Source organism: Stegastes partitus, unplaced genomic scaffold (genome assembly GCF_000690725.1).
Source record: "Stegastes partitus isolate 25-593 unplaced genomic scaffold, Stegastes_partitus-1.0.2 Scaffold388, whole genome shotgun sequence".
NCBI classification, from domain to species: domain Eukaryota; kingdom Metazoa; phylum Chordata; class Actinopteri; family Pomacentridae; genus Stegastes; species Stegastes partitus.
Genome location: NW_007578119.1, coordinates 360,857 through 376,018, shown reverse-complemented (window position 1 = coordinate 376,018; position 15,162 = coordinate 360,857). Strand labels below are relative to the sequence as shown.

The 15,162-nt window shown below is 40.1% G+C and overlaps 2 protein-coding genes across 2 annotated transcripts; both read left to right on the top strand.

Moving 5' to 3' along the window:
• Window positions 1-4,027: 4,027 nt before the first annotated feature.
• Window positions 4,028-7,578, top strand: LOC103359685 (up-regulator of cell proliferation-like). Its single transcript, XM_008285156.1, has 4 exons — window positions 4,028-4,075; window positions 4,431-4,500; window positions 4,803-6,844; window positions 7,549-7,578. Exons 1-4 carry the CDS (start codon window positions 4,028-4,030, stop codon window positions 7,576-7,578), a joined length of 2,190 nt encoding a protein of 729 aa, XP_008283378.1.
• A 490-nt stretch (window positions 7,579-8,068) lies between these two features.
• Window positions 8,069-14,945, top strand: LOC103359684 (interferon-induced very large GTPase 1-like). Its single transcript, XM_008285155.1, has 2 exons — window positions 8,069-8,093; window positions 8,262-14,945. Exons 1-2 carry the CDS (start codon window positions 8,069-8,071, stop codon window positions 14,579-14,581), a joined length of 6,345 nt encoding a protein of 2,114 aa, XP_008283377.1. The 3' UTR covers window positions 14,582-14,945.
• Window positions 14,946-15,162: the final 217 nt, after the last annotated feature.

Here is a 15,162-nt window from a genome sequence, read left to right as displayed (position 1 = left end):
ATCATGCTTATCAGTTCGCATTCTCAAAAAGATGGTCGCAAATGCAGTCTGGAGGTATTTTGAAAAAAAAAAAAAAGGCTCTACTCTCTTTCTGCTCAGCAAACATTTTGGTTGAAGTCACTCACCTCTGTGAGCAGCCTTTTCTCCATTGACAGCATGGCCAATGCATTAAGCTGTCACGACAGTAGCTGTCATTTGGTAGAAGAGCGACGGGAAAAGCTTGTGACGCTGTCAGATATGTATTTAAAGCACAGTCGTAAGAACGTCAAAGGACAGTTTTGATATCCAACCACAGAAGACAAAAACACAAACAAGGACTAAATTAATTGGCTTAAAGCAAAAGTGGACGAGTCCGGGATGCACTGAGCTGCATCCAATGAGAAAGTCTGCAGCTGCCAATCAAAGACCGGGCCAAGGTCACATGATCACGAAAAGTTTTTCGAGCTACATACACACTCATGTGGCTGGTGCCCCGCGTCCAGGAAGTGTAAAATTAGTAAACACGCAGTGAAAGCGAATTTTTAATCTGATAATAGTACAAATATTGTTAATATGGCAAAAGAATATTAAAGTTATTATTAATTTTATTATGATTTTGTTATAATTAATTCAAATGTAATTTTACATTTGAGAACTACTTTTTATCTGGTCATTAGTAGTGGGGTGGCGCCCCTGGCCCTGTATTGACCAGCCGCCACTGGTGTGAACACAGCATTAGTGTCGGACTATTTGTGACCATTATATAATTGAAATGCAACACTGTCAAAGATGACATGTTTTGACATCTGAGAGTGGCATCTCTGGTTTTTATTTTGGTTCATATGAGTCATGACTTCAAAGAAAATAATGGAGAAGAGAAAATGTGATTTAACGTTAAAGGGCATCAGAGGGCTGCATAAATAATGTTCTGCCAGTAACTTAACTCACTATGTTGCTTATATACAGCATACACCTATGGCCTAAATCTAAAGATAAATTCATCAGTACAACTGGTAGCTATATTCATGCGCCACAGAAAGAAAAATGCTCAATACCAATTTAAAATAAAATACCCCACATTGCAGACATATTTGTTCAGAAAACTTTTTAACTGATGCATATTACGTTTAAAGCATTGTTGCATGTTTTTATACTTGAAAATTCCTCTTTGTTGTAAAGACAAACAAATAGTAAAGGACAAAGTATTGTACAACAGTAACATTTTCTGCCTGCAATTCATATCTTAGTTATTGTAGGTGTTAAGGGACCAACAAAGAAGCTATTTTATTCATTATATATTTTTTGAGGGCTGCAATGTGGCTCGGTGGTTAGCACTGTCACCTTGCAGCAAGAAGGTCCCCAAATCGCATCCCAGTGAGGACACCCGGTATCTTTCTGCATGCATGTTCTCCCCCTGCAGCGTGCTCTTTGGGTTCTCCGGCTTCCTCCCACAGTCCAAAAACATGTTGAGGTTAATTGGTGATTCTAAATTGTCCGTAGGTGTGAATGTGAGTGTGCTTGGTTGTCTGTCTCTAAGTGNATATGACCTTTTATTTTAAATCAGAAATTAGAATATGAGTAACATCAGGCACAACTATTTACAGGTATGCAAAGTTTCTGCCCTTGGAGGATATTCTAATCATAATCTAATTTATCATTATTAAGACTTACCAGAACTAAATTTCAAACCCATTCATTAAACTTTCATCAATATTTACAGGATCTGTACAAACTCAAATCACACTACATAAATAATTAACAAAAACAAAAAAACAAAAACACTATTCAGAGCTCCAGACTAACTCTTTCACTGGTAGCACCAGTGCGACCCACTTTCTCATTTTGTTGCACCTCCCACCTGCTCAAAGGCAAAACATATGACTTGCTGAACATTTTCTTAGTGATAGACGCCACGATTTACTGATGCTCTCTAAACGCCCCACATAGCAGGCTGTGGTAGTTGCTGTTTGGTGGCTGTGGTGTGCTCTGACAGGTGTGTGAATGTCCGTAAGAACGTCAAAGGACAGTTTTGATAAAGCAAATACTGACAAAATTAATTGGCTTAAAGCAAAAGTGGACGGGTCAGGGATGCACCGAGCTGCGCCCAGTGATAAAGTCTGTAGCTGTCAGTCAAAGTTCGGGCCAAGGTCACATGGTCACGAGAAGTTTTTCGAGCTACATACACACTCATGTGGCCGGCGCACGCATCCAGGAAGTGTAAAATTAGTACACACGCAGTGAAAGCTAATTTTGAATCTGTTAATAGTACAAATATTGTTAATATGGCCAAAGAATATGAACGTTATTTTTAATTTTGTTATTATTTTGTTAGAATTAATTCAAATTTAATATTGTGTTTGAGAACTACTTTTTATCTGGTCATTGGTAGTGGGGTGGTGCCCCTGCGCCCCGTATTGATCAGCCAGCACTGGTGTGAACACAGCATTAGTGTCGGACTATTTGTGACCATTATATAATTGAAATACAACACAGTCAAAGATGACATGTTTTGACATCTGAGAAAGGCATCTCTGGTTTTTGCTTTGGTTCATATGAGTCATGACTTCAAAGAAACTAATGGAGAAGAGAAAACATGATTTAACCTTAAAGGGCATCAGAGGGCTGCATAAATAATGTTCTGCCAGTAACTCATCATGTTGCTTATATACAGCATACACCTATGGCCTAAATCTAAAGATAAATTCATCAGTACAACTGGTAGCTATATTCATGCTCCATAGAAAGAAAAATGCACAATACCAATTTGAAATAAAATATGCCACATTACAGACATGTTTGTTCAGAAAACTTTTTTTTTTAAAAAACTGATGCATATTATGTTTAAAGCATTGTTGCATGTTTTTGTACTTGAAAATTCCTCTCTTTTGTAAAGGTAAACAAACAGTAAAAGACAAAGTATTGTAAAACACTAAAATGTTCTGCCAGTAATTCATATCTTAGTTGTTGTAGGTGTTAAGGGACCAAAAAAGAAGCTATTTTATTTATTGCATATTTTTTGAGGACTGCAAGGTGGATCGGTGATTAGCACTGTCGCCTCACAGCTAGAAGGTCCCCAGATCGCGTCCCAGTGCATGTTCTCCAGAAGCAGCGTGGGTTCTCTCTGGGTTCTCCGGCTTCTTCCCACACAGTCCAAAAACATGTTGAGGTTAATTGGTGATTCTAAATTGTCAGTAGGTGTGAATGTGAGTGTGCTTGGTTGTCTGTCTCTCAGTGTAGTCCTGTGATAGACTGGTGACCTGTCCAGGGTGTCCCCTGCCTTCACCCTAACTCAGCTGGGACAGACTCCAGCCCCCCCGCGACCCCAGTGAGGATTAAGCGGTGTATAGATGGATATATTTTTTTAATTAATCAGTTATCGGAATTTTTTTCTGTCAATAACCTGAATTGGCATCGGCCTCAAAAAATCGATATTGGTCGGGCCCTCATATGTATGTGTGTCATATACACTATCATATATGTATGTATACAGTCATGGAAAAAAATATTAGACCACCCTTGTTGTCTTCCATTTCTTGTTCATTTTAATGCCTGATACCACTAAAAGTATATTATCTGAAGAATACAATGAACAGGACAAAAAATGCAGCTGATTACATAATACTTTGATATGCTTAAGCTTAATTGTATTCCCAGGGTATGTAAGAGGCCATTTCATGTCACAAGCAGCACTGCACATGCAAAGGCCTGGAGTGGTTTCCTGCTTACGTTCAAGCCATAGCACAACTCAGAAGTTGTCAGCTCTCACATAAAGTCTAAAACATAACAATTATGTGGCAGCCATCTTGACACTGCTGGAAATTGGCATGAGTGAGAGACAAACAGCAAAAAAAAAAACTGAAGATCTCCAAGACAGCCATTCATTACACCAAGAAAAAACAAGCCCAACACGGTGCTACCAAATTTCTAGCTGGTCGCGGCAGGAAACTTCTTTCTACCCCATAAGATGACCGTCCATTCATCCGTTCCTGTGTCAGGAATCATTGTCAGACCTCCATGGACCTTAAACATGAGTGGACACTGTCGAAAAATGGGACTTGTTCTGCAAGGACAGTTCGAAACCGACTTCTTGAAGCTGGTCTGAAGTCACACAGGGCACAGAAGAAGCCCTTCATCAACAAAAGGCCGAGGAAAGTCCAGTTACTCTTTGCTGGGGATCACAAGGATTGGACTGTTGATGATTGGGTTAAGGTTCTCTTCAGTGGTGAATCCAATTTTCAGTTGATTCCCACTCCAGCCAACGTACTGGTTAGGATGAAGCCTGGAGAAGCCTACAAACCAGACTGTCTTGCCCCTACAGTAAAACATGGGGGTGGATCAGTGACGATCTGGGGTTGTTTCAGTATGGGTGGAACAGGGCAAATGCAGTTGTGTGAAGGGTGAATGAACCAGGTCATGCATAAGGCTACTCTTGAACAGTCTTCTTCCATCAGCTGGAAAAGTCTTTCCTGCCTCCAATGGCTGGATTCTCCAACAAGACAATACCCCTTGCCACATGGCAAGGTCAGTTAAAGCTTAGATGGCGAACAAGAACATTGAAACCTTGCCTTGGCCTGCTCAATCACCAGATCTAAATCCAGTTGAAAACCTGTGGAAAATCATCAAACGCAAAATGGACCACTAATATACCTTTAGTGGTACCAGGCATTAAAATGAACAAGAAACAGAAGAAAACAAGGGTGGTTTAATATTTTTTTCCATGACTATATATTTATCATCTGAATACAACAATTCAGCATGAACAGATACACAAATAAGCAGATGTGAACTGAAGCTCCTTTGGTATTTTCATTTGTCTCCTTTAGAGCTGTTGAAGCTTCTTTCAAAACTCGAATTGGACAAATTTTATCCCAACAAGCTCCGTCTACAGTGGCTCTTCGAGATAAACAAAAGCAGCACGTCTGATGAAATTGTCAAATCAGTAGAGGAAATACCATGGTGCTTTCTCAGAAGACTGCTTAAAATCAATGCAGAATGCAGAAATGCTACACAATTCCCCAAAAGCAATGATGACGAGGAAGAAAACGATGATATATTTGAAATTGACCCATATACAGCATTTAATTCGGCATACAATGGAGTTCACCCTCTTGACCTCATCGTGGCGCTCTTCCTTTGTGCTGACAGCTCCTTGAAACAGGAAATAGCCCTCAAGATGTCCATGTGCCAGTTTTCTGTCCCACTGCTGTTGCCTCATGGCAATAAGAATCAGTGCAGCCTGATGCTTTGGGCTCTGAGAGACATCGTGAAAGAGTGGCGTCCACATGATCTGTCCCAATCAAGAGGTTTTGTTGAAGACTACATTGTCCAAGCAAAAATGCCATTTTATTCCTTTGTGAGGCTGAAAAACTGCAGCTTATCAAAGTCCCAGATTTTGAATCAGGTTCTCAGCCGTGGACAACAGAATCACAATATCTTCATACACAGAGAGATGAAAGGAGGAACACTTCAAAGAGAAATAGCCAATGGGTTGGTAGAAGTTTGCTGGTACCTTCCCCGTGGAAGAGAAAATCTGGACATATTTCCAGAGCCAGTCGCCTTCGCCAACTTACGAGGAGACATCTGTGAGTCACTCGCACAATTCAACTTTCTTTATCAAGTGTCAACTGCTACCTTTGTGTTTCTGGACAAAATTGAAGAAAATGAGCACAAGATTTTGGCTTCCCTTCAAGATACAACATCAAAACTCTTCTTGGTAGTTAATCGCAGAGATGATGGTGCCACAGAGGACATGATGTCAGTCAACGCAACAATGGAAACATTACATTTTCCAAGAAGCAATGTGAAAAACAAACGCACAGGAGTAAATACTGTTGATTTTTCAGAGAAACTATGTGAAGTCATCAAGACCTCATCAACATCTGCAACAACCATTGACAGTATGCTTGACAGAGCTGTTGAGCTTGGTCTTTCTGTCGATGAACGTTGCAGTGACGACCAAAAGGAGGCAGTCGAGAAGATGGTAAAGGACATTAAAGTGCAAAGTCACTGCAAGAAACAACAACTGCCTTTGCAGGGAGACAACTGGAAAAGGTTATCACAATTAGAAAAGGAGGAGTGTAGACTGAAGAATTCTGGTGACTCAGGACTGGAAGAGTATAAAGCTCAGCTGCAAGAGGAGCAAAAACAAATCAAAGAGAAGCAAAAGAAATACAAATTGTCTGAAGGAATGAAGACTTTTATTGATAACTCATCAACAAGTGACAAAGAAAAAAGAGATTTTTTTCTGAAGTGGATGAAACTCAAGCTTGATACAAAATCACGGAGCAAACTGTCTGCACTGCGCAACAAGTTCAAAGAGGCAAGCAAAGCAAAAGATGCAAAAGTCATGGCAGAGTTGGATCAAACTTTTTTGAATACTTCTTTAGGAACAGAGCATTACATGAGAGAGATGGGACTGATCTACGAGGTCTCTTTATACTCACAAGAAACTGTTGGCAAAATGTCTCATTTACCAGGTGTGGCTGCTGAAATGCTGTTGGATGGTTATCCTTTAGAGCTCTTGGATGGAGATGCTTCTAATGTCCCACAGAGATGGGTGACAGATGTGCTGATGGAGCTCCACAAGAAGGTTGGACAGAGGAGCAGATTGTTGGTACTAACTGTGTTGGGTGTTCAAAGTTCAGGAAAGTCAACACTCCTCAACACCATGTTTGGTGTGAAGTTTCCTGTCAGCAGTGGCAGATGCACAAGAGGAGCCTACATGGTCTTCCTTAGAGTTGGAGAAGATTTGAAAAGGGAGCTGAATTATGACTTTGTGGTTCTCATTGACACAGAGGGTCTAAAATCTCCTGATCTGGCACAACTAGAGGACAGTTATGAACATGACAACCAGCTGGCAACCTTTGTCATNATAATGGATGGATGGATATATTTTTTTTAATTATTCAGTTATCAGAATTTTTTTCTGCCAATAATCGGAATCGGCATCGGTCTCAAAAAATCAATATCGGTTGGGCCCTCATATGTATGTATGTCATATACACTATCATATATGTATATATACAGTCATGGAAAAAAGTACTAGACCACGCTTGTTGTCTTCCATTTCTTGTTCATTTTAATGTCTGGTACCACTAAAGGTATATTATCTGAAGAATACAATGAACAGGACAAAAAATGCAGCTGATTACATAATACATACATACATATATTACATAATATATGTCCTATTTGACATGCTTAAGCTTAATTGTATTCCTGGGGCATATAAGAGGCCATTTCATGTCATAAGCAGCACTGTACATGCAAAGGCCTAGAGTGGTTTCCTGCTTACATTCAAGCTGTAGCACAACTCAGAAGTTGTCAGCTCTCACATAGTGCCTAAAACATAAGAATTATGTGAAGCCACAAAGGCAGCATTTTGACACTGCTGGAAATTGGCATGAGTGAGAGACAGGTAGTGAAAAAACTGATGATCTCCAAGACAGCCGTTCATTACACCAAGAAAAAACAAGCCCAACATGGTACTACCAAATTTCTAGCTGGTCACAGCAGGAAACGTCTTTCTACCCCACGAGATGACCGTGCACTCATCTGTTTCTGTGTCAGGAATCGTTGTCAGACCTCCATGGACCTTAAACATGAGTGGACACTGTCGAGAATGTGACTTGTTCTGCAAGGACAGCTAGAAACCGACTTCTTGAAGCTGGTCTGAAGTCACACAGGGCACTGAAGAAGCCCTTCATCAACAAAAGGCAGAAGAAAGCCTGATTACTCTTTTATGGGGATCAAAACGATTGGACTGTTGATGATTGGGCTAAGGTTCTCTTCAGTGATGAATCCATTTTTCAGGTGATGCCCACTCAAGCCAACTTGCTGGTTAGGATGAACCCTGGAGAAGCCTACAAACCAGACTGTCTTGCCCCTACAGTAAAACACGGGGGTGGATCAGTGACGATCTGGACTTGTTTCAGTATGGGCGTAACAGGGCAAATGCAAGACAATGCCCCTTGCCACATGGTAGGGTCACTTAAAGACTGTATGGAGAACCACAACATTGGAAGCATGCCTTGCTCAATCACCAGATCTAAATCCAATTGAAAACCTGTGGAAAATCATCAAATGCAAAATGGACCACGAATATACCTATAGAGGTACCAGGCATTAAAATGAACAAGAAATTGAAGAAAACAACGATAGTTTAATAATTTTTTCCATGACTGTATATTTATCATCTGAATACAACAATTCAGCATGGACAGATACACTAAAAAGCAGATGTAAACTGAAGCTCCTTTGGTATTTTCTTTTGTCTCTTTTAGACCTGTTGAAGCTTCTTTCAAAACTCGGATTGGACAAATTTTATCCCAACAAGCTCCGTCTACAGAGTCTCTTAGAGATAAACAAAAGCAGCACGTCTGATGAAACTGTCAAATCAGTCGAGGAAATACCATGGTGCTTTCTCAGAAGACTGCTTAAAATCAATGCAGAATGCAGAAATGCTACACAATTGCCAAAAAGCAATGATGACCTGGAAGAAGACGATGATATATTTGAAATTGACCCATATACAGCAGATAATTCTGCATACAATGGAGTTCACCCTCTTGACCTCATCATGGCGCTCTTCCTTTGTGCTGACAGCTTCTTGAAACAGGAAATGGCCCTCAAGATGTCAATGTGCCAGTTTTCTGTCCCACTGCTGTTGCCTCATGGCAATAAGAATCAGTGCAGCCTGATGCTTTGGGCTCTGAGAGACATCGTGAAAGAGTGGCGTCCACATGATCTGTCCCAATCAAGAGGTTTTGTTGAAGACAACATTGTCCAAGCAAAAATGCCATTTTATTCCTTTGTGAGGCTGAAAAATTGCAGCTTATCAAAGTCCCAGATTTTGAATCAGGTTCTCAGCCGTGGACAGCAGAATCACAATATCTTCATACACAGAGAGATGAAAGGAGGAACACTTCACAGAGAAATAGCCAATGGATTGGCAGAAGTTTGCTGGTACCTTCCCTGTGGAAGAGAAAATCTGGACATATTTCCAGAGCCAGTCGCCTTCGCCAATTTACGAGGAGACATCTGTGAGTCACTCGCACAATTCAACTTTCTTTATCAAGTATCAACTGCTACCTTTGTGTTTCTGGACAAAATTGAAGAAAATGAGCACAAGATTTTGACTTCTCTTCAAGATACAACATCAAAACTCTTCTTGGTAGTTAATCGCAGAGATGATGGTGCCAGAGAGGACATGATGTCTATCAAGACAACAGTGGAAACATTACATTTGCCAAAAAGCAATGTGACAGTAAAACACACAAGAGTGAATACTGCAGATTTTTCAGAGAAACTATGTGAAGCCATCAAGACCTCATCAACATCTGCAACAACCATTGACAGTATGCTTGAAAAAGCAACTGAATTTGGACTTTCTGTAGATGAATGTAGCAGTGACGACCAAAAGAAGGCAGCTGAGAAGATGGTAAAGGACATTAAAGTGAACAGTCACTACAAGAAACAACAACTTCTTTTGCAGGAAGACAACTGGAAAAGGTTATCACAATTAGAAAAGGAGGAGTGTAGACTGAAGAATTCTGGTGACTCAGGACTGGAAGAGTATAAAGCTCAGCTGCAAGAGGAGCAAAAACAAATCAAAGAGGAGCAAAAGAAATACAAATTGTCTGAAGGAATGAAGACTTTTATTGATAACTTATCTACAAGTGACAAAGAAAAAAGAGATTTTTTCCTAAAGTGGATGAAACTCAAGCTTGATACACAATCACGGAGCAGACTGCCTGCACTGCGTAACAAGTTCAAAGAGGCAAGCAAGGCAAAAGATGCAAAAGTCATGGCAGAGTTGGATCAAACTTTTTTGAATGCTTCTTTAGGAATAGAGCATTACATGAGAGAGATGGGACTGATCTACGAGGTTTCCTTGCACTCACAAGAAAGTGCTGATAAAATGTCTCATCTACCAGGTGTGGCTGCTGAAATGCTGTTGGATGGTTATCCTTTAGAGCTCTTGGATGGAGATGCTTCTAATATCCCACAGAGATGGGTGACAGATGTGCTGATGGAGCTCCACAAGAAGGTTGGAGAGAGCAGCAGATTGTTGGTACTGACTGTGTTGGGTGTTCAAAGTTCAGGGAAGTCAACACTCCTCAACACCATGTTTGGTGTGCAGTTTCCTGTCAGCAGTGGCAGATGCACAAGAGGAGCCTACATGGTCTTCCTTAGAGTTGGAGAAGATTTGAAAAGGGAGCTGAATTATGACTTTGTGGTTCTCATTGACACAGAGGGTCTAAAATCTCCTGATCTGGCACAACTAGAGGACAGTTATGAACATGACAACCAGCTGGCAACCTTTGTCATCGGCTTGAGTGATGTAACCATCATCAACATCGCAATGGAGAACGCAAATGAAATGAAAGATGTCTTGCAAATCACAGCTCATGCATTCTTGAGAATAAGGCAAATTGGGAAAAAGCCAGTTTGTCATTTTGTTCACCAAAATGTTGCAGGAGTCTCAGCTCATTCCAAGTGCATGACAGAAAGACAACATCTCTTGGACCAACTCAATGAAATGACTCAAATTGCAGCTGAAATGGAAAGACAGCCTTCTTTCAAAGCATTCACAGATGTGCTGGACTATGACATAGAAAAAAACAACTGGAACATCCCAGGACTCTGGCATGGAATCCCTCCAATGGCACCGGTGAACACAGGTTACAGTGAAGCTGTGGCAGATTTCAAGAAAAATCTTTTGGAGACAATGAAAAGTGACAGAAGCAATGAAACCACACAGATCCCAGAGTTTCTAGAGTGGATGAAAAGTCTCTGGAAGGCATTGAAGTACGAGAACTTCATCTTTAGTTTCAGAAACACTCTTGTGGCTCATGCCTACGACAACCTCTGCAAACATTTCAGTCAATGGGAATGGGAGTTCAGAAAAGATATTCTGTCCTGGGAGACAGAAGCAGAGACAGAAATCAAAAATGCTGACATCGAATCTCAACTGGGAACTTGGTCTGAACTGGTGGAATTCAAAAAATCTGACGTGTCCAGAAAAATTCAAAATGGACAAAAAATAATGACAAAAAAACTGCGCGAGTACTACCAAAACAAAGACAGACACGTAAATCTGATAGAAAAGTACAAAACTGACTTCATCAAAAGAATCAATAGTATTGCGAAGGAAACTCAACAATCTGTGGCAACAAACCTAGATTGCATCCTTGAGTTAAAAACAAGTGCAAAAAAAGCTCAGAACATACAGAGACAATACAGAGATGTCATTGAAGAGAAGGTCATGAAGCTCCTGAGTGACTGCAAAGACACCACACCGTCTGATGAACAACTGACAGATGTGTTTGAAGACATGTGGGCTAAAGCCACTGCAAATATCTCTGGCCTGAAAGAGCGAGATATCACAAGATGTGTAGAGACCGAGTTGAGAAAAAGTTTCTCAAACCGGAATGTCAATGATGAATTACAGGGCATTGACCTAAAGGAAGTTGGGACGGGTCCATTTAAAACCCACAGAGGCCATGTCAACAAAATGCATCTACACCAAATGGTAAAACAGTGGTGGACAGGAGATTTGCAGAACTTTACAGACAATGTCATTGAGTCCTGCACTCGGTTCATACATGATAAAACAAATACAGGTGGAGATTACCATGAGTCTTTCACAAGGGATCTTCTGGAGAAAATCAATGAATTCCTTCAGCAAAGTTACAAGCAATACAAAACAAACACAAAGTATGAGATTGACTTGAAACTTCATATTTGTGGCATTGCCACAAGGGAGTTCCTGAAAATGCACAGAAAATATCTGTCAGATAACGATCCCAAAACTCAGCTGCAGAAATACAAGACTCAGTACTTGTCAGACTTCCTTGATTTGTACAAAGAGAGAGACGACTGTCAGCGCAAAGCAACAGATTTTGCCAGACTTTGCATCAAACCTGCTGTGGAAGACTACATCAACAGATCTCTGGGAATAGANAACCAGCTGGCAACCTTTGTCATTGGCTTGAGTGATGTAACCATCATCAACATCGCAATGGAGAACGCAAATGAAATGAAAGATGTCTTGCAAATCACAGCTCATGCATTCTTGAGAATGAAGCAAATTGGGAAAAAGCCAGTTTGTCATTTTGTTTACCAAAATGTTGCAGGAGTCTCAGCTGATTCCAAGTGCATGACAGAAAGACAACATCTCTTGGACCAACTCAATGAAATGACTCAAATTGCAGCTGAAATGGAAAGACAGCCTTCTTTCAAAGCATTCACAGATGTGCTGGACTATGACATAGAAAAAAACAACTGGAACATCCCAGGACTCTGGCATGGAACCCCTCCAATGGCACCGGTGAACACAGATTACAGTGAAGCTGTGGCAGATTTCAAGAAAAATCTTTTGGAGTCAATGAAAAGTGACAGAAGCAATGAAACCACACAGATCCCAGAGTTTCTAGAGTGGATGAAAAGTCTCTGGAAGGCAGTGAAGTACGAGAACTTCATCTTTAGTTTCAGAAACACTCTTGTGGCTCATGCCTACGACAACCTCTGCAAACATTTCAGTCAATGGGAATGGGAGTTCAGAAAAGAGATTCTGTCCTGGCAGGGAGAAGCAGAGACAGAAATCAAAAATGCTGACAATGAATCTCAACTGGGAACTTGGTCTGAACTGGTGGAATCCAAAAAATCTGAAGTGTCCAGCAAAATTCAAAATGGACAAAAAATAATGACAAAAAAACTGCACGAGTACTACCAAAACAAAGACAGACACGTAAATCTGATAGAAAAGTACAAAACTGACTTCATCAAAAGTATCGATAGTCTTGCGAAGGAAACTCAACGATCTGTGGCAACAAAACTAGATTGCATCCTTGAGCTAAAAATAAGTTCAGAAAAAGCTCAGGACATACAGAGACAATACAGAGGTGTCATTGAAGAGAAGGTCATGAAGCTCCTGAGTGAATGCAAAGATGACAAACTGTCTGATGAAAAGCTGACAGATGAGTTCGAAGATATGTGGGCTAAAGCCACTGCAAATATCTCTGGCCTGAAAGAGCGAGATATCACAAGATGTGTACTGATGCAATTGAGGAAAAGTTTCTCAAACCGAAATGTCAATGAGGAATTACAGGGCATTGACCTAAAGGAAGCTGGGAGGGATCGATTTGAAACCCACAGAGGCCATGTCCAGAAAATGTATTTCAACCAAATGGTAAAACACTGGCGGACAGGAGATTTGCAGAGCTTTACAGACAATGTCATTGAGTCCTGCACACGGTTTATACATGATAAAGCAAATACAGATGGAGATTACCATGACTCTTTCACAATGGATCTTCTGGAGAAAATCAATGAATTCCTTCAGCAAAGTGACAAGCAACACAAAACAAACACAAAGTATGAGATTGAACTGAAACTTCATATTTGTGGCATTGCCACAAGGGAGTTCCTGAAAATGCACAGAAAATATCTGTCAGATAACGATCCCAACACTCAGCTGCAGAAGTACAAGACTCAGTACTTGTCAGACTTTCTTGACTTGTACAAAGCGAGAGACGACTGTCAGCTCAAAGCAACAGATTTTGCCAGATTTTGCATCAAACCTGCTGTGGAAGACTACATCAACAGATCTCTGGGAATAGACATTGTGGAAGAAATGTTGTCAAGCAGCCATTCAGTACAGTACAGTTCCCGCTCCTTCTTCCAGTACAACATTCAGAAAGAGTTACTGCATAAAGAAGACTTCAAGAGTTTTGTCAAGTACATCTGTAACTATGAAAATTATGTGAAGGACTGGATATATCAGCACATTCAGCAGAAAATGTCTGAAGACAAGAGTTTGTACAAACTGAAGAACAAGAATCTACAGATCATTGTTAAAAAAGTAACAGAAGCCCTTGAACAAGCCTCAAAAGGAGAGAATGGTGTTCTGCTGCCAGATAACACAGAAAGCATCAAAGAGCTCATCAGCAACATGCGCAAATATCTGATTAAAGACATCTCACTTTCAGTGGAGGCAGAACAAACCATCCTGTTTCAAATCAAAAGCACATGTCATCCATTCATCAAAAGTCTCAAGAATTCAATACAAGACTTGAGAGAACAGCTTCAGGAGGAATTCTCAAACCCTGATGATATCATCGAGACCCTTGCCAAACTTCCAATCAAACCACAAGATGAGCTTTTTAAACGAGTGTTTGGTTGTGGACAACGATGTCCATTTTGTAAAGTTCCCTGTGAGGCTGGAGGCAAAGAACACAAGCAGCATCATGCAGCTTTGCATTGGCCACAAGGTCTGGGTGGATACTGCTATGAAGACAGTGGTAAACTGATGGAAACACTGTGTACAACTGATGTGCACAGTGAACGAAATTTTCAAAACGCAGATACTAAATGGGAGTCCAAACCTTTCAAACAGTACACTAAATACTATCCAGACTGGCACATTCCTCCAGATCCCACCATAGAAGCATCTGACTACTGGAAGTATGTCCTGGTACAGTACAATGACAAATTTGCTGAAGAATATAAAGCAAAGCCAGCTGATGTTCCAAAGGCCTGGAGGAGCATCACAAAGGAACAAGCTCTGAAAGGCTTAAAAGAAGCATTCAACATGGTGTGAATGAACCAGAACAAACATCTTCAGACAAAACAGCGTTTAAACTTACAAGACTTTTACTGTACAGCTGGACAGTTGATAAAAATCTGAGAATATGTTTTGTATCTCAAACTTTATTATTTTCTTCATATTGTTCTATTTTCTGTTTTGATGATTGTTGTTTTTGAAAGTTTCTTTTTTGTTTATTGTACATAACAACAAGTGGTGAAGACAATGATGCTGATGATGTTGATGGTCATGTTTACTTATTGGCCATGTGAGACAGAGACTGTCCTTTATGCCACTATTTTAGGATATCACTTTTTTCATTTTATTATTAATATTTACATGTAAAACATGTTTATATTGTATTTTTTTGACAAATCACAATCAGTCAATCAATCCAGCCAATAGGAAATGTGTATGCTGACGAAACAGACTTTGTTTCTCATTGTCTCATGTTTATATATGATCTAAATGATCATTTTCTGTTTAATGATTACAATTTAATTCTCCTTTTATCAAGGTGATATACATATATACACAGAATATGCGACACATGAATGTTCTAATGTCACTATTTTTTAAGTGTTTCTACAGTTTTA

Coding starts and splice junctions, on each gene's coding strand:
- LOC103359685 (XM_008285156.1), top strand. CDS start 4,028: ATGGGACTTGTTCTGCAAGGACAGTTCGAAACCGACTTCTTGAAGCTG. Junction 4,076..4,430: donor AAACCGACTTCTTGAAGCTG/GTCTGAAGTCAC, acceptor TTCTTCCATCAG/CTGGAAAAGTCTTTCCTGCC. Junction 4,501..4,802: donor ACCCCTTGCCACATGGCAAG/GTCAGTTAAAGC, acceptor TGTCTCCTTTAG/AGCTGTTGAAGCTTCTTTCA.